The sequence below is a fragment of the Furipterus horrens genome, unplaced genomic scaffold (genome assembly GCF_987537825.1).
Source record: "Furipterus horrens unplaced genomic scaffold, mFurHor1.1.pri manual_scaffold_11, whole genome shotgun sequence".
Lineage (NCBI taxonomy): Eukaryota > Metazoa > Chordata > Mammalia > Chiroptera > Furipteridae > Furipterus > Furipterus horrens.
The window spans coordinates 83,550,029-83,576,634 of record NW_028327181.1 but is presented as its reverse complement, the minus strand read 5'-3'; the positions used below and the strand labels follow the sequence as shown (position 1 = coordinate 83,576,634).

General features: G+C 39.8%; 1 protein-coding gene across 1 annotated transcript in view; it reads left to right on the top strand.

Moving 5' to 3' along the window:
- The window catches only part of NSF (N-ethylmaleimide sensitive factor, vesicle fusing ATPase), a 131,523-nt gene that overhangs the window by 100,199 nt on the left and 4,718 nt on the right, over nucleotides 1-26,606 (top strand). The window contains exons 16-18 of the mRNA XM_090292764.1: nucleotides 2,664-2,730; nucleotides 4,723-4,802; nucleotides 26,381-26,515. Of these exons, the coding sequence (XP_090148890.1) occupies nucleotides 2,664-2,730; nucleotides 4,723-4,802; nucleotides 26,381-26,515 (282 nt within the window). The remainder of the gene's footprint in view (nucleotides 1-2,663; nucleotides 2,731-4,722; nucleotides 4,803-26,380; nucleotides 26,516-26,606) is intronic.

The window sequence follows — 26,606 nt, the reverse complement described above, 5'->3', positions numbered from 1 at the left end:
ATGTGATTCCATGATAGCCAAGGCAAGATATAAGGGGTATGGTGAATCAGACAGTGACTCTTAAAGCTCCTTCCAAAAAATGATCCATTTCCACTCACGTTTCATTAACCAAAGCAAGCCCCATAATCGCCCTTAACTTGAGAGAGGGTGAGGAAGTACAATTCTACCATGTGCCAGAAAGAGAACCAGGGTGTGTATGGGTATCCCCCATGACTGCCACATCTCCCTTGCTCTGTACCACTGTATCAGCTTGTTTTTATTTCCTCTAGTATAATAATGTCATGCTTATTATAGATGCATGTGACCTGCTTTCTCTGAGTTTTGTGAAAGTAGGATCCTATTTGTCTTATTCATTACTCTCTTTACGGCCTTCATGAATGTTTGACACCATAGGAATTTAAAAATATTTGTTGAATGAGTGAACACTCCAAGATTCAGCCCTCAGCTCTTAATTCTTCTGCCTCTCCCACTTCTCCTGGAAGATCTCATCCGTCCTCCGGTTTGAGCAGTCACTGCCCTGAGGGTGCTCTCCTACCCTGACTTCAGTCCTACCTCTCCAGCTACTTCCTTGATATTCCTCCTTGAATTTAAAATGCTTAAGTTTATTCTGTCAGTAAATATTTATTGATTACTTTCTGGTAAGGTATTGTATTAAGTGATGTTGAGGACACAGAGATCATTAAGACTACTTGCCACCCAAGGCTTACAATCTAGTATAATACAGGGAAAAATACAGTGAATCCATGCACAGTATATATATAAAGTGCTGTATAACCAAAGGAGAAGAGAGACAAGTGACTCACGGCAAGATGGATTAGAACGTGTGTGGTTTCGACTTTACTGAGCCAATGTCATTACTAAATATTGTTCCGTGCCAGGTACTGGAGAATCATGCAGTGACTCTTAAAGCTCCCTCTAGGATATGATACGTTTTGTCATTTTCATCCACCTCAGATCCCTTGGGGAGACAGACAGCTAAGGATGAAGGGGTAGATGGGGTTGTGACACACTGTGGGAGAATGACGGAGGGGTGATGGGAATGGTGCAGAGGAAGGCAGCAGAGCTCCCCTTGGAAGCACGCTTTCTCTCACCTGTGCGGCAGGCGCGGACTCAGTGCGGCTGTGCGGGGGCTTACCGGTGGCTTGTCCACAGGAGCTGTTCGGTTTTGCTTTTGTTTTTGTTGGTTTTTGTTTGTTTTGTTTTGTTTTTCATCTTTAAGGGTGACTTTTGAGTATAGAAAAGGACCATATGTAGCTCATTTACAGTCTAAAAAATTAAAATTCAACATGTCAAAATTATATTATGTAAGACCTAGTTTTTAAAACAAAAGTAAACAAACTTTAAAAAAGCCTATTTACATCTCTTATTCTATAAGTCTAGAAAAAATTAGCAGTTACTTAAAAGGGGACTTTTACAATTTAATTAAATTTTTTAAAGTATCTTAAACTGTATTTCCACATTTAAAATATTTTATTTTCTTCTTGAAGTACTTCAGTTGTTTGTCTAACAAAAAAGATTCTAAGTTTCAAAGTAATTTATAATTATATTTATTTAATAATAAATTAAAACATAGGTATGGTTAATCTTAGACTATCTTTACCATTTACAAGGCTATTAAAGTTATCTTTTACCTTCCAATGTAAAATTAATTATTCAATTGCATATTTTAAATTGAACTAGCAAGGCTGATCTAGTAATCTAATATGATAACATTTCTTAATTGTTACTAGTACTTTAAAGACCAAATATACAAAGGTTGTCTTTAAACTTAGTATGAAAAATATTACAGGTTTCATTCACTTTAGTTAACTTTTTACCTCATATAGTTAAAAGATACGTACAAAGGACTATTATACCTCCCCAAGCAAGATTCGGGCGGCAGTGAGGTGGGGCAGTGTTGGTCACTACCGTGGTGCACTGAGGTTGCTTAACGACCAGAGAAACTGGGCTGGGATGTAGGAATTAATTCTTACAGATGACACCAGTGGGGTGCGCTGAGCCTCAATTATAGTTGTTGGAAAAGGAATCCCCAAATTTACAAAAAGGCTGGTCTCAAGGCCTTGGGTGCTCATAAGACAATGTGCTATATTATCTTTTGTCTGGTTCTAATGATAGAATCAGATCTATCTGATCCTTTATACTCAACTTGAATTCTTTTGTAAATACTTTGACCATTATGGTCTGATATGAGTTGACAAGCTGCCGTTCTTTCAATGTTATTCCTGTGTAATAGGGCCACAGTTCTTACAGATAATAAAATGGCATCCAATTTTATTCTGCATATCCCTTTTTCTTCATCTGGCTCTTGAGTCACAACATACTGAAGTCATGCTCCTGACATAGGAGAGACCTTTGTGATAAGCTTGATGAGATTTGTCTATTCTCAGGATCCCAGGTATGGCATAGCCATGATCCCCTTGTGTCATCTTGGGCAACCATTTAACTGCTTGGGGGTCACAATATTTTTGTTCTTAAATTGCAAGAACTGTTTTCATTCTAAAATCCCATTATCTTCTGAATTCTAATTTAGTGTAGTCTGAAATACTGGGTGTTTTACTGTGCATTGTTGAGGCATTGCTCAAAGTTAACTAAATTTTATCTTCTTGGAAGTTGTCATAATTATGGAGAGCAGTGAGATAAAAGATGGTTTTGCTGTCTTCCAGATCTTTGATGATGCGTACAAATCCCAGCTCAGCTGTGTAGTTGTGGATGACATTGAGAGACTGCTTGGTAAGTCATAACGTTTGCCATTGTACTGTCTCTGCCACATTATAGCCAATGTTTCACAAAAGAGAAAAATAACAGGTGTTTATAAACCATAAGGCAACAGAAATACCTTTCTTCATCTTATAAAGAAATATAACATTATCTCTTCTCTCGCTAGTCAATGACAGTATTCATGTTAAGTAACTTCATTATAAACTGCTTTCCCATAAGGACTCTTGCCTCATGATATTTGTATCTCCTACAAAGTTTCCTGCCCATAATAAATGAGTAGTAACTTTGGGTGATGGATGTGTTTATTGCTGATAGCTCAGAGGTTCCACGTAGGAACTTTGACGGAACTAACGAGGGAAGGGTGTGTAACTGGCACAAGGTAACACTGGGGCAGACGCCGCAAGTTCTGTGTTGCCTCCGTTTCCGCTCACAGAAAACAGAGACTATATCCCTTCCCTTACTTTTTTCATAGAATAATTGTGAAGACTAAAATAGAGTAATAATGTTGAAGACGTTGTGAAAGTTTAAAGTGCCCTACCGTAATTTTTGTTAAATATTTGTTAAACATCTCATGGTTGAGTGCACTGCTACAGAATACAGAGATGGATGAAACAGTCCCTGCACTCAGCTCATGAGGTGTAATCTACAAATAAGTTCCAGAAAAGAATTCTCTTAGATATTATTTCACTACAAAAATTAGACAAATCTGGAATAAACTTATTATTATATCAGTGGCTCAGGATGTTGTGACAGACTCTGTTGAAATTGAACCCACCTGGTGACTTAATAAACCTCTGAAAATACTATCTAACACCTGATTAATCCTTTCTTCCTTAAGCTATCCAAAGTGGTGTAGTCATCATCTACAGTTAACTGTTCTGACTACATTTTTCCCATGATTTTCAGACTTGCTTTAGGTAGATCCTGTTATTTATCTTCCTGTTTTCTAAGGCAATATTTATTATAAACCAAAGCAGGTATATCTGTGAGGTCTTTTTAAATTGATAGTTTTACCTAGTGACCTGGGATTTGGATCTGTTATTTTTGATACATTTCAGCCCAGTTTATAGGATTATTTCTTTAAAAGCTTTTAGGCGCATACTCATCGCTCTGTGTAAATTCCTTTATCTAAACACAATTGAGATGTGTGGTCATAGCAACACTACTATGTCAGGAATGTGTGCCTTCTGAGTATATTTTCACTTGTATGAAGTTATTATCTGTACTTATTTGTTCATGTATTCAACAAGCATTTGTTGAGCCCTTCCTGTGCTAGAATTATTAGGTCCTATAAAAATAAGATGCTGTCTGTCATTATAACACATATTGGCAAAAATTAATGCAAAGTAGAATGTGCCACTGTTCTGGACAATCAGAAAAGGGAAGGCTCACTTTTGACTTCAGAGACCTGATGCCTGAAGGTAGCTCTGAGCACAGGGCAGGGGTACATCTGCAGTATGCAGAGGAAGGTAAGGAGGTGGCATGTGTGCAAAATCTTGAAGGATTGCTACACATTTAACAGGTGGGAAGCTCTTTGAGAAAGTTCTTTGTTCTTCACCACCTGAGGACCAATCTCAGTGGCTCTTACATCTTTTTAGTTATATTGAAGTACCTTTCCCGCATTATGATTACTTGCCACTTTGCCTTCTAGCCATTTGCTAGCATGGTGTTTTGTTGCCTGTGTACTTACTATATTGCCATAGTTTACAGTAATTTCTTGGAAATGCTTAGTAAATACACCTCAGTTTTTTTCTTCTTTAAAAAACCATCTCTGAATATGTCTATATGAACCCAAAATGTATATTTAGAAGCCTTTTAAAAAAATTATAGGTAAGAGTTATTTCATAATTGTATGCATTGATGTTATTAAAGTTTTTTTTTTTTATTGTTAGTTGCATGACTGTTTTTAGAACTGTGTTTGCGCTTGGTGTAGAAAGATCTGAATGTTTGGAATATGTGCATATGTGTATCACATCCCTAAACAGAGTAACATTTCTCTTCCAGATTATGTCCCTATTGGCCCTCGATTTTCTAATCTGGTATTACAGGCTCTTCTTGTGTTACTGAAAAAGGCTCCTCCTCAGGTAAAAATAACATATGGAACATCTTCACGGAGTTTTTCCAGTAAACTGCTTACAATGATGCACTCTCTCTAAATAAGACATTTATAAATGTGTAAAATTCTGTTGAGGCATTTTGAAAGGTCATCTGGTCTGGCCTTCTGCCTTAGGGTAAAGGATTTTAACAGTCAGAGAAGTTTTTCATTCCTTTTCTGAAGATATCAAAATCCCTTCGTTTCAGCTGGTGTTGTTTTGTTTTGCACATCTTTACCCCCTGCACCTCTGAGAGATATGACATTAATGTGGAAGGGGCTCATTTGTTTCACTCATCAGGTTAGGTTTCTCTAAGAATTCTTGTTTAGGGAAATTTATTTCCTATAGGCAGATTTCTTTTTATTTTTACAGATGAATATGAGTTACTTCTCTTGTGACATGTGGCCTATTTTAAGGAGTAAGTGTATAGCCAGGATCCTGGTTCATGTGGTTGCATTTTTACTGGTGTGGCTGTTGGAGACTGACGATTTTGATAGCTTCACACATTTAAAACTAACCTATGAAGGTTGGTTAAATATGCTAATTCTGTAGAGGCTGCCATAGCATGTTTGGCTGTGACACAAGACATGAATTTTCATGATTGATTCTGTGTGCTGTAACCTTGGAGAAATGCTAATCAAAGACAGATACAAAGGGGTTAAGTACTAACTTGAAAAACATTTTAATATCTGTATTGGAATCTCATATTTGAAGATAGAGATATAAATTAAACTGTATGAAAAATATTTAATATTAAGCTGGTAAAACTAAATTTTAATTTAACAGTGAAATTGTGTTAGTGTTACACCTAAAGGAAAGGACTTGTCTTGATTTTTTAGGGTTTTTAAAACATTTCTAGAATAGTGAAAAGAAACATAACCTACAACAGCCTTGAAATTTTATTACATAGTTGCACTGTGAAAGGACTTTTAAAAATAATCTTTCCATAAACTATATCATTTCTAATAATTAGTTTAAGCTTATACTAAAGCTAAAGTTAGAGAAGTGAGAATATTTCTCCCTTCTCTGATTTCATATAGATAGGTAGATAGATAGAGACATATCCAGAGTTGCTAGAACAAAACAAATAACTCCAGTATCTAAATACATCACATAACAAAAGGTTCTGCCTTATGAAATCAGCATTTTAAAAATTATAAGATTGCGAGACTTTTTCCAGTCATTTAAATTTGTCTGGTAATATTTAGTTTTCCACCTAAAAAGAATTTGTGCTGAAAGTTATTTGGGAGAGAGAAGAAGACTTTTTCGGTGGCATTTTTCAAACCACCGGTCCTGTCCATGTTAAGTACTATACACCAACCTGAGACTTGTTTGTAATCCAAAATAGATACTAATAGAAATAAGCAGGATAGCAGGAGGGTATAAGGAGGATGAAAATATAATAAAGAATTTTTTAAAAGAAATAAACAGGACCTATTAACAAACGACCTGCAAAGTCTTAACTAAACACTTAGGAATCACAGTTTCTATTTTATAAAAATGATTGTGAGATTCTTGAGAAGGAACATTATCCTACCCAGGCGATTACCGAATTCGCCCCATCCACCTTACGCCTGCGCTTTTCTGCAGCGGGCCCCACTGCTAAGGCAGGGAGTCAAGGCAGCTCTGCCTGATACACAGAAACACAGTGAGGCTGCCAAATGAGGAGACAGAGAAATGTGGTCCAAATGAAAGAAGAGACCAAAACTCCAGAAACAGACTAAGCAAAATGGAGATCAGCAATCTAACAGATGCGGAGTTCAAAACACCGGTTATCAGGATGCTCAAGGAACTCACTAGGTATAGCAACAGCATAAAAAAGACCCAGGCAGAAATGAAGGTTACACTAAGTAAAATAAAGAAAATTTATAGGGAACCAACAGTGAAGTGGATGAAGCAGAGAATTGAATCAATGATTTGGAACATAAGGAAGAAAAAAAATAATTCTAACAGAAAAGCAAGAAGAAAAAAGAATCCAATAAAATAAGGATAGTTTAAGGAGCCTCTGGGACATCTTCAAACATACCAACGTTCGAATCATAGGGGTGCTGAAAGGAGAAGAGAAAGAAATTGAAAACTTATTTGAAAACATAATGAAAGAAAACTTCCCTAATTTGGTGAAGGACAAGTCCAGGAAGCACAGAGAGACCCAAACGAGTTAGACCCAAAGAGGACCACACCAAGACACATCATAATTAAAATACCAGAGGTTCAAGATAAAGAGAGAATCTTAAAAGCAGCAAGAGAAAAGCAGAGTTACCTACAAAGGAGTTCCCATAGACTGTCAGCTGATCTCTCAAAAGAAACTTTGCAGGCTAGAAGGGACTGGCAAGAAGTATTCAAAGTGATGAAAAGCAGGGACCTAGATATCTCTATCCAGCAAAGCTATCATTTAGAATGGAAGGGCAGATACAGTGCTTCCCAGACAAGATAAAGCTAAAGTTCATCATCACCAAGTCATTATTATATGAAATGTTAAAGGGACTTGTTTAAGAAAAAGAAGAAGATCAAAACTATGAACATTAAAATGGCAATAAATTCACAACTATCAACAACTGAATCTAAAACATAAACTAAGCAAACAAGCAGAACAGAAACAGAAGCACAGGTATGGAGATCATTTGGAAGGTTATCAGCTGGGAGGGGGAAAGGGGAAGTCGGGGAAAAGGTACAGGGATTAAGAAGTACAACTTGGTAAGTACAGAACAGACAGGGGGTGTTAAGAACAGTATAAGAAATGGAGTAGCTAAAGAACTTATATGCATGACCCATGGACATGAACTAAGAGGGGATTGCTATAGGGAATGGGGGTTATCAGGTGGAGAGGGGTAAAGGGGGAAAGTTTGGGACAATTGTAATAGCATAATCAATAAAATATATTTTTTAAAAGGTCAGTTAACAAGTTCATATGGAGAAAATGGAACCTTTTACTGCTGGTGGGAATATAAAAATCATACAGCCTTTGGAAACTGTCTAGCAGTCTCTCAGGAGGTTAAGCATAGTCACCATATGACCCAGCAATCCTACTTCTAATTATGTACTCAAAAGAAATTAAAATATATGCCACTCAAAAGCTTGTACAGGAATGTTCATAGCAGCATTATTCATAGCATCCAAAAAATGAAAATAACCCAGATGTTCATCAAATAAAATAAAATGTGATATATACAATACATACAATGGAATATTATTCAACAATACAGAGAAATGAACGCTGATTGATACCAGCTACAACATGGATGAGCCTTGAAAACATTATGCTAAGTGAAGGAAGCCAATCATAAAAGAGCACATGTCATCTGATTTCATTAATATGAAATGTTCATAATTGGCAAATCTGTAGAGACAGAAAGATTTGTGAGTGGTTGCCAAGGACTGGGAGGGGTGGATAAGGAGAATTGAGGTGGCTGCTAATTGGTATGGGCTTTCTTTTTGTGTGATGAAAATGTTCTAAAACTGATGGTGGTGATGATTTCACATATCTGTGCACATACTAACAAACCATCCATTTGTACACTTTAAATCAGTGAATAGTGTGCTATGTAAAATACATCTCAATAAAATGATTACAAAAAAAATGACAGTGGTTTCAGAAGCTACTTAAATGATGAAAGGAGGATTATATAAAAAGCTAGAAGTAAGGAGTGGGCGCCCAAAGCACCTGGCACAGCTTAGGGCAAATCTTAGAAACAGGAATTGGATCATTAAAAAGGGATGTGGAATGCATTACTCTTAGGAATGAAAAGGAAGGCTGTAGGAATATGTAGAAGTAAAAGATGGATCTGGTCGCTTTAGTGGTTGGAAGTGGCAGGGATTCTCATTTAAGTGAATACCAGCCTATCATTAATCAGAATTTGGTGGCTCTGACCTGGATTGCTAGATGACCTCCCGTATAAGTGAATCAGTGGCAGAAGAAATGAATGTTTGAAATATTTCTTGCTGGCATATATTTAACAAAATAAAAACAAGCTTTCTCTGTATCACCTTGCTTTTTAAAATTAGTTTGTATTCTCTCAGGAAAATAAGGGAAATTTTTCAGGCTGATCCACTGTCAAGACTATTTGTCATTCTAGAGTAGAAACACTTAGATTTTATAGATATTTTCAATTAAATATTAAAAGTATATGAATATATAGAAATGTGTAGACTGGTGGAAAGCTATTGTTTTATCACTGTCAAGAAACAGAGAAGTTGCAGATATTTTTCTTTGAAAAAGGAACCATACATGTATACAATAGAGTAATCATATCAGTCACAGAATCCTTAATTCTGCATTTGTTGTAATTCCAGCTTTCACACAGAAAAACTGTGTGCATGTGTGCACATGCTCAAATAAAAGAATCCCTTCAGGGGCACTATGTTGTTATGTATCAAGATATTCTCTTTTCTACTTCTCCCCCTCCCCCACTCCCCTCCCTCGTCGTAAATTGGCTTATTAAAACTGGTTCACAAGCCTTCCTTTTTTCCCTTTGTGATTGCTTGGGTCTTGGATTTTCAGTGTGGGGCTAAAAATTCAAGTCAGATTTCAGTTACTAGGATAATTTTGTTTGAATTTTAAATTTTTGTAAGTAAATGCATAGATTTTTAATGAATCTGGTATTCAGTAGATTTGCTTTAAATGTAGCTGGAGAGTTAATTTCATGATTGATTTATTAGCCCTTTGAAAGTATAAAAAGTGGTTATCTGTAGTTCACGAAGACTGAAAAACATCATCACATTTTGTTTAGCATCTTTTTAAAACCAATTAAAAGCTTTTCTAAAATGGATCGAGCAGGAGAAAATAAAACATGTTCCCTCGGTCTTTCTTTCAATCCGGCCTCCCTGTGTTCTGCAGGAGCAGGGACGGAGGGGGATAGAAAATTGAAAAGGGCTGTCCCAGCAGGGAGCCGCGCCGGAGAAAAGGGCCGCCCTGAGAACGCCGCGCCGCCGCTCAGAAAGCTCCCGGCCGGCTTCATCTACATGCAGGGGCACACAAGGCGCGGGGGCGCGCACCGTCGCCACAGCGGTTTCACATGTGCTTCCCTGCTGATTCCTGTGAAAAGCTAACAATCGGCTCGGAGGGTAAAAGACCACTGCGGCTCGCCCGCCCTGAGCTGGACGTACAATTTGTCCAGTGTTAGGAAATGTCCGGCTTAGCAGCGAGAGGGTGGAAGACGCCCCTCCCTCCAGCCCGCGTCCTAAAGCCGGCTCTTTTACTTGACGACACTGGGGCTCTTTTCAAGCCTCCCAGATTTATGGAAGTTGAGGGGAATGTGCTTTTCACCATCCGGAGGGTGAAAGCCTTGGTCTTAATGTCAAGGAAGCTGCAGTCTCGAAGCGGCAAGGCCAGGTAAACCACCCCGCGCCTGCCGCCCGCGCGGCTTGATTATTTTCCTCATAGATTGCTTCTGGCACCTTCTTTTTAGAGTGAGGCTGGAGACACGCAGGATCAAGTGCCTGGAAAGGAACTTCTCGGGCTGTAAAATGATGTGACTTCCCAGTTTCCCCGGCCAGCGTGAGAGTAGTTAAGCCCATTGACCTGACTGCTTTAACGCAAGGTTTACCTGGCGCTTTGGGGGGTCGCATGGGAAGGCCACGTCTGTATGGACCAGGACAGACTTGTGAGTTATGGAGAAAGATTCCTTGGTCACTTCAGTGCTTCCCAACTTATTCAGCGCGTGGCGTATAGAAAACGGTCACATTCAATGTTGTACCTGGGCGCAGGTGTGAGGCCAGAGACACGGCCACCGCACCTTGCCAAGGGCAGGTGAGGACTGGTCTCTTAGTCCACCCGTGACTCACCTCAGCAGACCGGTCGTAAAACTCCTTGGGAAAGAAGAACACTCCGAATTCATAGCGGTATTACTGAAGGAGAACTCAGACCTAACAGCTGATAGAGCTTTAGCTAAAGTATAAAGTTGTTGGGAAAAAATAGCTTCCTCACTACTTTGGCACCTAGGAATGTTATCTAATAAGAAGGAAATACAGGGTAGAGCTATGACAGGCACAATGTCTGGAACCAAAAAGAAACTGTTAGGAAACCCCTGGTGGGAACGCAGGCAGACATATTTGTTTTTCCATGGGTTTCACTTTAACATTACCAGTCTCTAGAAAAGATTGCTTTTTATGTAATCCTTAAATGACATCTTCGCACACTCTTACTTCAGAGATGTTATTAGGAAGTCCTGGTAATGTTAAGCAACTCTTGGGGTTGCTTTAGTGAAATAAACAGATAATGGAAGAGACTCCAAATTGTGCAGGCCTAAACATGAGTATCTCCCCGTCTATCTGTTCAAAATTAACCCGGGCTAATGACTACAATATGACTCAATAAGATATATAACTACTTTAGGAAAGAGGTTTAGTCATTTTGCCAGACACATGAATCGTAATCACTGACGGAGTGGTGACTTTTGCATTGGACTTCTTTGTTGAAACAGAAGCTGTAGGATGCTTGACAATTTAGTGACCCAGTTTTTCCATTTATTAAGTCAAAGACATGAGCTAGCCACTGTATCATATAAAATTTTCTGTAAGTATACTTGGCACAGTACTAGATTGCCTTGTAAAGTTCCGTGCAAATCAAACCTACACATAATACATATACAGCCATGTGCTGCGTAACAACTTTTTGGTCTGTGGTGGACTACATGAACCACAGTGGTCCCATGAGACTACAATGGAGCTGAGAAAGTCCTATTGCCTACTGACATTATAGCTGTCATGTACTACCACAACACATTGCTCATGTATTTGTAGTGATGCTGGTGTAAACAAACCCACTGGGCTGCTAGTTGTATAAAAGTATAACATGTAATTACAGTTGTAGGCTGTACTATCGGTTTGTGTAAGTATACCCAGTGATGTTCATGCATTGACAGTACCGCCTAATGATATATTTCTCAGAACATATTCCTGTCATTAAGTGGCACATGACTGTATATGTAGAACAACTTCAAATACATTAAAAAACAGTAAAAGAAATTTGGTGAGTCCTTTTATAAAACATAGCTACAGATATTTGCTGAACAAAACCATGTTTTCAAAACAGGATTTTTTTGGTAGAGCATGTCTATAATAGGTATTAATGAATACAAGAAAATTATAAGACATGCATATCATTTTCAGATAACTCAGAATTAAATATCTCAATTTTAATCATCAGAGAAATGCTATGGTTATCAGACAGAATACTCTCTCGCTGCCGAATGTCTTTATCTAGCCCCATTGCCTTAAGTATATTACTGTGACATGATATCAGTGGTAGAAAAGTGTTGATTATGCTATCATAGTATTCATGGTGCCATGAATCTAGTTATGAGTACCGTCTCTGCAGAACTTACTTTTTGTATTGGACTTCAGAATCAGAAAACCTGAGATTGAGTCTTTGCTCAGTCATCTTCTGGCTATATAACCTTGACCTTTGTGTCTATTTCTTCATCTATAAAATGGGGATAATTCCTCCTGCCTTACCTACCACAGTAAGGGCCTTTCTTCCTTTCTTTTAACCTATTGAGGCTGTATAGATGATAACATTTGTTGATTGGATATTCTGAAAATGGTGACTCCTAACTACATAAGAACTGAGATTGGCAGTGTAAATAGCACAGCAGTTAGAATTTAAAGACTTGAATATGAATCCAGCCTCTTTAACGTCTGAACCTTACTTTTCTCATTTGTAAAATAGGAACAACAGTAATATTTAGGTTGGGAGAATTAAATAAGATAAACCTTTATTGTAGTTCTTTGTAAACTGCAAAGTGCAGCTCAGTTATTTAGTTTAGTATTCACTTCAAAGAAAACTCTTTCCTCCCACACACCTACACAAAAATATCTAAAATTAGCAAAGTGACCAACCCCTATCAAAGGAGCTGATCTCCATGGGCTATTGCTAAAGAAACCAGCCCTAGAAATGTCAGCAAGAAAGAACACAGCAGCTTTTTCTTTCCCTCTAGCTGCCAGCCATCTTGCTTCTGCAGACCCTGCATTAGCTAGCCCTGGAGCAAGCAGAAGAAGGGTCCAATTTCTGGAAAAAGATGGGTAATAATAGGAAGGGAGGACAGGGAGAAATACCAAGTGAAAGCAGTCAGATAAAAAGCTCTGGCCACCCAGCTAGTGACCTGTTATCTATATTAACTGGGCCTATGTCAGCAACTGCCCGCATAACTATCAAATCACCTTGCACTTAATCCTCAGTTATTCTTACAGCGTGATTTCCATTGTAAAGAAAAAAAGACTGGAGCGGGTGTGCCACAATTGTTTACTGTGATTGCCTTTATGTTAATGACCTCCAAACTTTTCGAACACTTACCCCTACTAGTGAAAAATATTTTAATTCATCCTCCCAATAGTTTAATACAGCTATTATTTTATAAGATGATGTTCATTTTAAAACATATACACAAAAGAAAATATTGTGAAGAATGAAATTAAAAATAAAAGTAAAAGGCAGTTCTAGTATTTCTCCATCTTAAAGACAATGGCTGTGACTTAGATGGTAGTATTATAGGTGATTTTTTTCTACTCTATTTAATTTTCTGTATTTTATAAATTTTCTTTAATAAAAATTTGTTACTTTATAGTCAGGAAAAATAAAAACAAAGTATATACTGTTATTTTCATTTTTAACTTGGCATAACTGTCAAAATTCTCTTATTCTAACCCAACTAATGTGCTGTGTGACTAAAAGTTAAGTGAACCTACCTTATTTTTTCTTCTAAGGCTGATTTAATGTAAGATCCAGCCTGTAAGACACCCTGTGGTCCTGAAAGTAAAGTGTGCAAGTGCCTGATGACTCTCACAGTTGTCCTGGGAAACCCACCTGGCATTCAGCTCAGTACTATGCTTCCAGTCTGGACTTATGACAGATGAATGCCAATGTGACTAAGGTTGACTAAGACAGAGGGTGACAGTTGTATTAAGTTTCATGGAAGGAAGATGGCAAGTTTCTTTTCCACCCCAAAATATTTCTTTTGACAGGCATGTCTGAAATACTACTTTCAGGAATATATGCTTTTACTAGAATGTGCATTTGTTCCACGCACTAGAACTACGAAGATTAATAAGACATTGTACCTGCTCTCAAAGAGCTCATAGCCCAGGGCCATGTGTTCAGTTGTGCAGTTTGTGCACAAGATCAGGTGGCAAGGCGAGGCTAACATCCAGCTCACACCCTGCTCCCCAAGCTGCCCGCTCTGGTGTGCGTCCGAGTCTGCCCTGAGTAGGGTTGCCAGACTTTGTAAAATGAATATAGGATGCCCAGGTAAACTCAAGTTTCAGAAGGACATCAAATAATTCTTCAGTGTAAGCATAGCCCATTCGGCATTTGGGACTAATACTCAGGGCTTTATCTGGCAACCCGATCCTGTAGGAAGAGGGAAAAGGGTGCCTTTTTACTCATACATGGTGCTGAGTCTTGGGGGCTCGTTACATGCACCCAGACGACTGCTTTTTTCTAATTCATCCACCGAGGAGGGGTGTTTTCTTTTTTCCCTAATCCATACAGAGCCTAACTGGTGTCCCCGTCACAATCCGGTGAGGGAAAAGATATGTAAGCATGACATATATAGTTAGTTGGGTTTTGTGAATTATGTGGGTTCCCATGGAATATAAAACAAAGCATGTCCATTTTACCTGAGAAGATCTGCAGATGTTTCACAAGTACCAGTTCTTGCTCTTGGTCTTGAAAGATGCGTGAAAGGGAGATTTCCCAGGGCTGTTGGACCATGCTGAGGTATTCTGCCGCTACAGCAGTGGGGAGGGACAGTGAAGGGTGTGCTGTGCCAGAGTCAGCAGGTTCATTATTTACGTACTAACTGATAATTGGGTCTTTAAGGATATGTTTCATGTACAGTTACCTATCTTAGGTTTCATACGGCATATTCAGTGTCACTGGAGGGAAGACAGAGATTCATAAGAAATCAAAGGCTTCATTTTCTCCAAATGACTGAATATTAACCTCTTTAAATATTCATTGTTGGAAATTTTGAGGACTTCTGGCCAGGATGGAGGCCTAGACTGACACACTCCCTCCCCCTTCACAACTAAGAAGGACTACAACTACCACAAAAACAGAAATAACCAGAAGTTCCAGAAAATAAAGCTACATGGAAGTCCAACATATGAAGTTATAAACAAGTGGTGCTTGTCTGCACGGGTAGGAGGGGCGAAGCCGGGGCAGAGAGGTCAGGCTGTGCTGACAGCAGCAGCTGCCGCGACGGTGGCGGGATGGCAGTAAGCACAGACACCCATATTTAAGGGGAGGCAAGAAGGACCTGGAGAGCACCCCCGGCTGCAGACCAGACCCATCAGCACGCGATTCCAACGCCGGGGAAGGCAGACCCCCATTTGCCTCGGACTGTGAGACCCAGAGGGCATGGGGACGGAGGAGGAGGCACCCGGTCTCTCAGCGGAGAGAGAATGGTAGGAATCACCCAGTAGTAACGAGTGCACAGGGCTCTGCCCTCTATAGCATAGGAGGTGTGACAGCCCCACCCAGGAAGCAAAGGTAAACACAAAACTGTCAGGATGGCACAGATCATGACAGAGATCCCGGTGACGCAGCTGACCAGACAGCAAATATCTAATCTAATGAAGCAGCATATAGGAAATCTTTCTGAGGCTCAGTTCAGAGCTTTGGTTATATGAATGCTTACAGACCTAACAGCAGATCTTAAACAAGACGGAGAAGGAACGAAGGCTAGTCCTGCTGAAATGAATGAAAACACATACGAAACTAGTGGTGAGGGAAAGAAAACCAGGGATCAAATCAACAAATCGGAACATAAGGAAGGAACAAACAGTCAACCAGTGCAGAAAGAGGAAATGAAAAGTGAGGAAAATGAGGAGAGGCTCAGAAACCTATGGAACAGCTATAGGTGGGCCAACATCCAAATTATAGGGTTGCCAGAAGGTAAAAAAGAACTAAAAATTGAAAAATTATGTGAAAAATTAATGAAGCAGAACTTCCCTAACTTGGGGAAGGAAATAGACTTTTAGAGGTCTAGGAAGCACAGAGAGTTCCAAAAAAATTGGACCCAGGGAGAACCACACCAAGACACATTATAATCAAAATGTCAAAAATTAAGGATAAAGAGAGAATCTTAAAAGCAGCAAGAGAGAAGAGAATTACATACAAAGGGGTCCCAATAAGACTATCAGCTGATTTCTCAAAAGAAACTGCAGGCAAGAAGGGACCGGCAAGAAATATTCAAAGTAATGAAAAGCAAAAACCTACAACCACGATTACTCTATCCAGCGAAGCTGTCATTCAGAGTAGAAGGGCAGAGGAAGTGCTTCCAGGACAAAGTAAAACTGAAGGAGTTCATCAGATCCAAACCACTGTTATATGAAATGTTAAAGGGACTTGTTTAGGAGAAAGAGGGATCAAAACTATGAACATTAAAATGAAAACTGTATCACAACAACCAACAACAGAAGCAAGGGAATCGAAACAAAGGCAAACTAAGTAGGCAACGAGGTGGGAAAAGAATTATAGGTATGGGGAACATTTTGGGGGGAGGTCAGTGGGGACGGGGAAGGGGTAAAGGGAGGGAGATGATGCAGGAATTAAGAAGCATAGTAGGAGGGAGTGGAGTAGACAGGAAGATGTTGAGAAGAACTATATGCACAACTAATGGGCATGGACTAAGAGGGGGGGGCAACTGGAGGGAGGGGTGTCAGAGGGGAACAAAGGGAAAAGAAATTGGGACAACTATAACAGCATAATTAATAAAGCATATAAAATAATAATAAATATTCATTGTTATACTTCAGCCTTCTATATGTCATTTTATTTTTTATTGAATTTATTGGGGTGACATTGGTTAATAAAATTATATAGGTTTCAGGTGTACAGTTCTATAATACATCATCTGTGTATTGTGTTATGCATTCACCACTACTTTAGCCCTTTTAAAAGAAAAGAATTGCACCCTGGCTGGGTGATTCAGTTGGTTGGAGTGTTGTCCCATGCACCAAAAGGTTGAGGTTTGATCCCTGGTCAGGGCACATACCTAGGTTGCGGGTTCAATCCCCTGTCAGGAAGCATACAGGAGACAGCAACTGATTGATGTTTTTCTCTAACATTGATGTTTCTCTCTCTCTCTCTCTCTCTCTCTCTCTCTCTCTCTCTCTCTCTCTCTCAAATCCATGAATGTATCCTTAGGTGAGGATTTTTTTAGAAATGGAAAAAATTGCTACATATATTTGTGGTGTCTGAAGCGAAGTATTGCAAACACTATATCAATGAATGAGGATCATCGTTACAAACCAAAATCACGTGGGTCAATAAGGTCATGAGTAACAGCGAGAACTATTAGACTGTATCGGACTGCCATGGTAATCATTAATTCGGCCCAGTGTACCCTCTTTTTTGTCTTTTGATTTTGAATTTTTGTACCTCTTGTTGTTTTTAATGGTTTTGCTACCAGCTATTGATTGCAGGATCCAACTGAGTTGTATTAGTTCCCCCCTCTTCTAATGTGCTGCTTCTGGTCATCTGCGACCCGGAAGGGCCGCCACCAGGACTTGGGTGTCATCTGTAAAGGACAGGGAAGCGCCTGGGCGGAGAGCCTCCCCATGAGCAGGGCTACGTTATGACCACTGTGGGCCCCTTCCCCCACTAAAAAAAAGAAATTAAGATGTTATTTTTTAACTATTGGTATTTAAAACACTTTGTTCAACCTGAAAGTTCTTTTTCACCCCCCTGATTTTAATAAAATATTTTTGTGGGCCCCTCGAAGCTTTATAGGCCCTTGCCACTATGCCCCCTGTGCCTGATGGGTAAGCCGCCACTCCCCGGGAGCTAAGTCACTTGAACTTCACTTTATTTTGTGTTTTGTTTTCAGTCCTAGAAGTTAGAGGATTTGTGCTAGTTTCGTATTTCTTGACTGTGTTCTGGGTAGTTGAAATTGTTCAGCAAATTGGGCCCCAGAGAAGTGAGGGGTTGGTACTGGGCACATTGACTCCGTGTTCTGAAAGGTTGCCCTAAAGCAGTAAACTGGGCTCTATAGGGGTAAATGAGGGCAGAGAGCGGAGAGAGGGCAAGTTCTGAACTATCTGGAACATGAGAAATAATTGCAAAGTGGTAGAAGCTCTGGAAAGCTTTTTAATAGAGAAATACCCTGGACAAAAAGCACAGAGGTAGACATTTAACACAAAGGAAGAGGATTGTCCTGATGGAGCAGAGGGGTCATTTTAGGGCGTATCAAGCTAAGAGCTGAGAGGAGCAGGAAGAACGGACTGAGGTGCCAGGCCAAGGAGTTCGGCTTCATCAGCGGTCATTTCAGCTAAGTCTCCAGTGATAGCGCGTCTGTAAGACTAGCCCTTTGGCACTGAGAATGCCAAGGGTAACACTTTATTTTCTTAATTTCTTTAACCTTTTCTCCTAAGAGTTCAGAGGTCATAACCTAACTGATTATTAAGGGTCAGCTATTGCTGATATGAGTTGAAAATTACACAAATAAGAACTGTGGGCAGCCTAGCACAGAGGAAATATCAGTGAGGCCTGGATTTAGTTTCCTCTCCCTCCTGGATATCAAAGCTTCAGGCAGATCGCTTCACCTCTCACCCCAGGTTTCTTAGCTACAAAAGAATCAAAAGAGGCCGAAGGCAAGGCCTAGGTAATCTTTAAGAGCTACTCCAAGTGTAAAATCTGATGAGTCAGTGTCTTTTTCACAAATTGCTACTAAAATGTTTTTTGATATTACAAAGTGGGCTGCTCTCCTATAGTAATTATTTACAATTATTTGGGGTGAAGTTCCCCGCTTCATATCCAATCTGCATCATGAGTTCCCTTCCTTATTGTCCTGTGCTCTACTTGCGATGGTTAAGGAGGTGGTAGGCTAAGAATTTGCTTCAGGGTAAAATCTAATGGAGAGTTTAAGTGTAGTTGTCTGCCTAGTTGTAGCGTGATTTATTTGAAACATCCTTCCTTTGGTATTCAACTTAAACATTTAACTACCGAGAAAAGAAGTTGCAGACAGCTGAGCATGAGAAATCAGAAATGCATGCAGGATATGCAAAGAGGCCCCTACCTCTCCTTTCACTGTCCAGGCTCCTGGTGGTTTTTAATGGGAGTCCATTTTTTCCCCTTGGTTTGGGGTAACCAAGACTTGTAGGAGGTGCTTAATAATACTTGTGATCTCCTTAACTTCAATCAATGGCTTCTAATGAATCATCTTTTCTTGGTTAGAGAAGTCTGTATTATCTAATTGGCAGCTTAACTCTTGATTGATCAATCAATTAACTAAAAGAACTATGACAGCCTTTGCATCTACTCATATTGTAAATGAAGCAAACATGCCATTCAGTTTAGGGTTTTTTTTTTAAATTGTTGTTATCATAGCATTCAACACTTGGGGCTCAGAGTATATTTTCCTGTTGAACTCTTGGTATAAGGTGCATTTTCCCAGGACCAGAAGAGAGAACGTAACAAGGAGTGATCTGCTACCCTTGAAACCTACACTGCGATTACCATTCATTCATTCATTCAGCACAAATTTATTAACATTTGCCATGCACCAGGCTAGCCCTGAATACATCAATAAAACCAAACAGAAATTTTGTTCTTATGAAGGAGGGCTAGCAATAAATACAATCCATAGACAAAGGCAGTAAATGAGTCAAGTATTTAGTGCGTTAAAAGGTGATTCGTGCTGTGGGGGCAACATCAGGGTGAAGGGAGGTGGGGAAGGGGGAATTGCAGCTTTAAGTGGGGCTCTGGGCTGTTGTGTAGACCTCGCGGAACAGGTGGCATTCCAGCAGTGCCTTGAGTTGGAGGGAAAGGGCCGCGTGGCTCTATCAGGGAAGAGCACTCCAGGCAGAGGGAACACGGAGCCCTGCGTGCCGGACACGCGGACTGCTGGGACATAGATGAATGAAATGTGGCTCCTATCCCCGGGGACTGGACAGGCTAGAAACAAGATTCAGACCCTGCAAGTAAATGCAGCAATAAAGTTGTTGAGTAGAATTGTTTATAATGTCTCTGTATTGAATCATGCAGACTAAGTAAAAATTATGAGAAATCATTCCCATTTCAAGAATGAAGCTAGGGTAAGTGATGGACTGAAGCACCTCTTACCCAAAGTGTTTTTTATACCCTCTGCCCTGAACGGATTGTCCCCTCCCCGAGGGCCCTCACCCTCACTGCTGCCACCACCTGGGCCCTTCTGAGGGGTGTTTGATCTTCAGCCTCAGGCCCCGCTGGGCTTCACTGTCTCCCCAGGTCAGCTGAAGGTTCGTATTCTCCTCTTCCCCCAACACAGTGGATCTTGGCCCCTGGGGAGAATGTGCGCTCTCTGTATCTTTAGCAGCTAGGGCCCCGTGTTTTGGGGAAGAGAGGAAATCTCAGGCACCCCACTGCTCGCCCACTGGACCTGACCTTAGGGATTCCTGATGGCCTAGGCAGAGGAGGAATTTTCAGGTTCCCCTGAAGACCTCACTTTCTTTCATTCCTGCCTTCGCGGGCAATGATGGCAAAGACCCCCTCCCCCAAGCATTCTCCACCTCATGCTCTGCTCCGACAGGTGGGTATGACTTTTAATCCCACTTCTTCGGTTGAGGAGGAGACAGGTCCTGGAAAGCTAAACAGTCTCGCCAGAATCACACAGCTGTGACTGACGCAGCCTGTCCTTTTTCTGCCACACCAAGCCGCCTGCCCGTCAGGGGTGGCCTTGACTGCCCTCCTTCACTTTCTGCTAGCCCTGGGCTTGCATTGAAAAGGATGCCACCTCTGCAAGGCACTGGTGAAAGGTACGCGCCCTCTTGCCGTGCTTCCTCTTGGAACTGGCCTGTGACTGGTGCCACAGCCCGCGCACTGGCCACCAGCCCGCCATGCGTGCTGCTGCCAGGGCCAGCCATCTCTGTGCCACAGTTCTTCCTCGGGAACCTTCTGTGCTTGCCTGTTGCTTTTTATACTAAATCTCCTTCCTTCGTGTACCTTTCTGAGTCCCCCTTTTATCGCTGCCCATTGCCCCTCTCTAAAAAGACTTCGTTACCAGCCCTAAGTGCTGTGACTCAGCTGCCTCCACCACCCACACAGAGTTCGGTAGCATTCCAACCCTGTCTCTTCTGCCCCAGGGCCTCCTCTTTGTCAGCATCTCTGCACTTCTCCAGGAATCTTCCCGCTCCAGTGACACTGTCCCCACATGCTGTGTCCCCTCAGCCATTGTGAGTTTGCACTCACTGATGTGTTACTTGGCAGTGGTCCCTGAAGTTTTATTTGCTCTTCTGAGCTAAATTGTAATCACTGGGAAGGCACAAACCAAACCTCGTCATTCTGTAAGTACCTGGACAGAAAAAATTCTTGTTAATGGTCTGATCGACTAATAACCTATTGTATCTTTTAGCTACTGGGTTAATAAATTCGTAATATTCTGAAATAAAAATATTCACAATTCTAACAGTCATAAAATAAAGTGTAAGGCCCCCAGCACATAGCAGTTTGGAGCTACACTTTTAAACTCACTTCTTAATCCATTTCAGAATCTCCAATTGTTCACAGTTAATTCTTCTTACCAAGGGTGTATTACACTTGCTCCGCATTGAATGATATGGAAAGAATGGCCTTTCTTTACTGCATAACTGACTTTACTTTTGTTCACAGGTTAAAATCAGCCCTTCCATTTCACTGCAGCATTATATTGGTGGCATTTTTATTTAAGAAGAAAAAAAGCTTTCTTCCATATGAACTTTTGTTACAAATCAGTTTATTGGGGCCAATCAATGGGCAGGACCTATGAAAGGGTGTGGATTATCTGGTTAGTCCTTTGTGTGGCAAAAGGCTTAGACACTGCTTAGTACTTGGCTCATTCTTCATCATGTAAAGAAGTGTTTTTTGTTTTGTTTTGTTTTTTTTGAAGGATCAACACCTGACTGAGCCCTGTCTTTTTCATGGTAATGTTTTCACCTGAGTTGCTTCTTATGGCACCAAGAATTAGTTAACTAATACTTATTTAACCTTGGAACAATGTTTATCATAATCCGATTGGCAGATAGTCATTTTATTTGGGCCCTTTCTTTATTTCAACGGGGTCAACAAATCTCAGTAAAGAGTATGCTGGGAACAATCCCCCCCCCCCCAATGTTATCCCTCTACTTTTTATTCTTTCCATCCAGGGACATGTTTTGGTGCTGTGGACTTGAGACTAGTAGCCACACACTAACAGGTTGGATTTACCCTCTTGGGTTGTTGAGCTCTAAAACTTGTATTTTTAAAGCTGGCCTTCCTGTTTTATGCTGCCGGCAGCTTATAATGGGATTTATTATAGTAACACATTCAGAGCTGCTTTTCTGTGATAAAGCTTCCTCATGAGCATCACTCCACTAATTAATATCCAAAATGACCCAGCATAATTTAATTATTTCGTAATTTTTTTTTTGGTGTTTTCTTAAAGATGATGCTTTACAAGTCAAGGCCTGAACTTGCCTGGGTCATGACCTCTCTGCAGTGTTTGCAGTCTTGTTAAACAAAAAGGAAAGCAAAACATAAATTAGCATCTCTATTATAAGTTGCTCTACATTTCCCAGTCTTTCGACACTCTGAAGAGCGCAGTCATTGTTAGCTAAGAGAAAGGTTCACGGGAAAATGGCAGTTCCAGCTTTCTGGAAGTAGGAAGTTTCTTCCCTGATGTCATTCCTCCAGGGCCAGCACTGTCCTCTGTATGAGAGGAGCAAGGTGAGGAATTTGAATTACGGGCTGTGGAACATTAAATACGTAAGGAAGAAAGAGAAATAACACTTCCCTTTAAATGTGGTGAGGCTGTTTCAGACTGTGTGACCTTTGGCATCTGTTAGCCTTCAGGAATATGTTTCTAAGTTTATCACTAGAATTTAGTGTTGAAAAGTCCTTGGAGTATAGAGTAAAAGCACCACTTTTCTGTTATGGTAGACATTTATAAGTCTTCATGCGTTTGTAACTACCCCAACACCCCAGTTTTTGTTATTTTGCCTTTGGACTTTTATATTTCTGTGCCTTCTGGCTTGGAATACCCTTCCCCTTCATCATCCTAATCAGCCTACTCCTTCCTTAAGACTCAGCACAGGAATTACCTCCTCCAGGGAAAAGGAGATGTTTTGCTGTTTCATGTTCCTTCCCTCTTCCAGGGCATCGTGTGATACCATCTCTGCCTTTCCATAGTGTGCTGTAATGCTCTCTTTTGTGTCTGTCTGTAGACACAAGGGCTATTCCATGTTCATTTAGGAGCTTGGCAAAGCCTCCATTGATAATATGTTTGATTTGTAGCTACTTGATTTCTTCACTAAAAATAATGATTACCCTTCCATCTGTATACATCACAGGTACACATCTACCCCACAGACTTTGCAGTCATCTGGTATGCCAATCATTAATTATACCAGAAGGTCTCGACTTTGTTTCTTTGATGTGCCTTTGTTGGTGCGTTATCCATTCTTGGCACAGTAGGTGGACAAAAACAATGAGTAAGACTGAGACCAGCTAGCATGCCTTATTGACGGTAGTAGTATAATGTTTACAAAACCCAAATTGAAATTGTTTTGGCATCTTTTCTTTAATTTCATAACATCTTTTCCTACATTTATTTTAATTTCCACATAATAATTTATTTCCACATTTATGTTAACATCCTGAATTTCTAAGATCTGTGACTAGATTTCATGATTATATTAAAGGCCTATCTATGGAATGAGTGTGTATAAATCTAGTGACTTGAGTTTAAGATTTATTCCTCTTCATTTCCCAAGTAAATATTTTTTTAAGATTTTATTTTTATTTATATTTAGGGGGGGGAGGGAGAAAGAGAGGGAGAGAAACATCAATGTGTGGTTGTCTCTTGCGCACCCCCAACTGGGGACCTGGCCCGCAACCCAGGCATGTGCCCTGATTGGGGATTGAACCAGCGACCTTTCAGTTCGCAGGTCAGCACTCAATCCACTGAGCCACACCAGCCAGGGTTAAATTTTTTTTTTTTAATGTGTTTTTCTTCATGAAGAAAGGCAGCATACAAGTTTGGATTCTGGATCTGGTTTCCATTCCTGGCTCCATCTTTTATTAGTTAGTTGACCTTGAAAAAATTGCTTATTTCTGTGAGACAATAGCTTCATCAGTAAAATAGAGATAATGCTAATACTTAATTATCAGGATTATAATGAACATTAAATGAGAGACTGCAAATAGGAACAAATGAAAGTCTCCGTGTTGGGGGTGGGCAGGACAGGGGAGAGCAATGGGGGGAAAGTTGGGACAGCTGTAATTGAACAACAATAAAAAAATGTTTTTTTTAAAGAAAGTCTCTGTGTTGGGCAGTGAGATACTCAGACTCCTTCCCCATCTACTTTCAGTATGCTGGAAACTAGGCTTCTCAGTCCTCACGTAGAGGATTGAGAGATTCTCCTCTAAGAGGAAATTTATTCATCCTAACCTTTGAGGGACCCCCAATAATCAGCCAAGTCTTATCAGATCATCTTTATCCTGTAGTGAAGACCTCAGACTCAGAGCTCCCACTTATTAGTTTAACTCTTAAAATGTGATTAGTCATGAAATAAATATACACTCTTGAGGAAAGCCCCCAATGAAGAAATAGGAAAAAGCAAATTCAGAGGAAACGGGGACAAAGCAGAGACAGAAGAAAACATTTTTTAAATGTGTAGTATTCGCAGAGATCTAAAATTAGGTGTTGTATCTATGAAATATAATAGGATGAAATAAAAAAAGATGAAGAAACAAAGAGCTCTTAGAAATAATATAGAAAAAGATTAATATGAAGGTTAGAAGATAAAGATGATGCTAACCTAAAAAGTATTAAAAACAGAGCAAAAGGAAGGAAGGAAGGAAGGAAGGAATGAAGGAAGGAAGGAAGGAAAGAAAAGAAAGGAAGAAAGAAAGTTAGGTGATTAGAATTAACAGACAAGTATCCAACCATTTTAATGGAGGCTCTGGGTCAGGGTGTGGGAGCGCAGGGGAAAGAAAATGAATGGAAGGAAACCTCAAAGATATTTCCTAGAACTGAATGATCGGAGTTTCCAGTTTAGAAAGGACCCATCTATTGCCAGCAAAATGAGTAAAAAAAGACTTATTTCATGATACATAACTTGGAAATTACAGAACTTAGGGATAAAAAAAAGATTCTTTTAAATTTTTATTTTAAAAGAACAAGTTAGAAACAAAGAGTCAGAAAATCAGAATGGCATCATCTTCCAGCCGATAACACTGAAAATTAAAGGACAGTAGAGCAGTGCCTTCAAAATTCCAAGGGGAAAAGTATCTCTAACTTTGGTCCCCACACCTTGCCCAACAATCAAGTATAAATAGTGTGTACACTATTAAGGGAGGAATAAAGGCATTCCCAGACATTCAAGGAAACGTTTAAATTTTTACTTCTATTATAGCAAATTTTTGAGGAAGCCTTTGAAGCATATGTACCATGGGAAGAGAATAAATGGAGAAAAAAGAAGGCTAAGAAATGGGGGTTATAACAGAGGAGAGAGGAAAGTTCTAGAACTGGCTGTAGAACAGGCCTGGAGAGCAGTCAGTTCAGATTGAGCTCTGAGAACAGAGGACTTCAGGAGGGAAATATCTTAAATTTCCTAACATGTTTGAATGTATTGAAAGGATATTTGTTGTATTTATTTGGAAATGAACCGGTGATAGGCACCTGGTAAACTAAGCAAAGGAGGAAAGTGGCAGTTATTAACTCATATAAACAAAATGTTTCCATGAAAGAAATTAATAGTATACTACATCGCTTAGCTGTAAATCACATTTATATAATCATAATAAATACTGAATATAGATTTAACGAAAGACTGAAATAACTATTAGAAGGGTGAGAAAGGGATGTATTGGGGGCAGGTAAGTGCAAAATTAGTATTAAATAACCATCTTCCATAATAGGAAGTTAGTAAGTAATAAAGCTGAAAACAAAAATCCTAAAATAGTAGTATAACCTTGTTATTTAAAGACAAGGAAGCAAGTACCAGGAAAAAAGCTAAGAGAATTGCATCTGGAGAGAGGTCAGGAATGGCAGCATAAATCTGGTATCATTTTTAAACATCTTTTGGTATATGTTGGGGTGGAAAATAAAAATGAAATTTAAAAATATTAAATAAGACAATTATGTAAAGCACTTAGCACCATGCCTTTTATAGTTAAGTGTTATAGAACATGCAAAATATGATTACCCTACTCCTTCTAAAAATCATAATAGAGATTTGTTAAGTGGGTGAATACTGACTTTTCTTCATTCATTTTATTTTCCGATTCCCACTATGCATATACCATGTTGGCTGTGAGACATGAGTTACAAACAAGTACTGAAGTGTCTTGGCTTGTATGTCTCCCTGATTTACTAAGCCATTATTTTATAGATGTGAATGAGAAGAAAGAGCTGATGCCTCTTTCTGAATCATGTTCTGAAGAAAGTGTTGCTCTTTCTGAATCATGTTGTTGATTCTTCTCTTTCGATTTCAAGAGGAAAATTCTGATTTTGTTCTCTATTGCCTAATCATTTACATTCCTGCGATTAAATAAATGGGTATTGTTCAGGCTTACTCTATCACGTTTTCTAATCAGCTTTACCCTGTGCATTTTAACACGTTTTCTCTGTGATCAGGGTCGGAAGCTTCTTATCATTGGGACCACCAGCCGCAAAGATGTCCTTCAGGAGATGGAAATGCTTACCGCCTTCAGCACCACTGTCCACGTGCCCAACATCGCCACGGGAGAGCAGCTCCTGGAAGCTCTTGAGGTGCAGATGAGTCAATGGATTGCTCACTGTTTCTAAGGAAGGAGTTGAGGCTGGAAATAATGCTAAGGGGTGCCAGACATCACACCTGGTG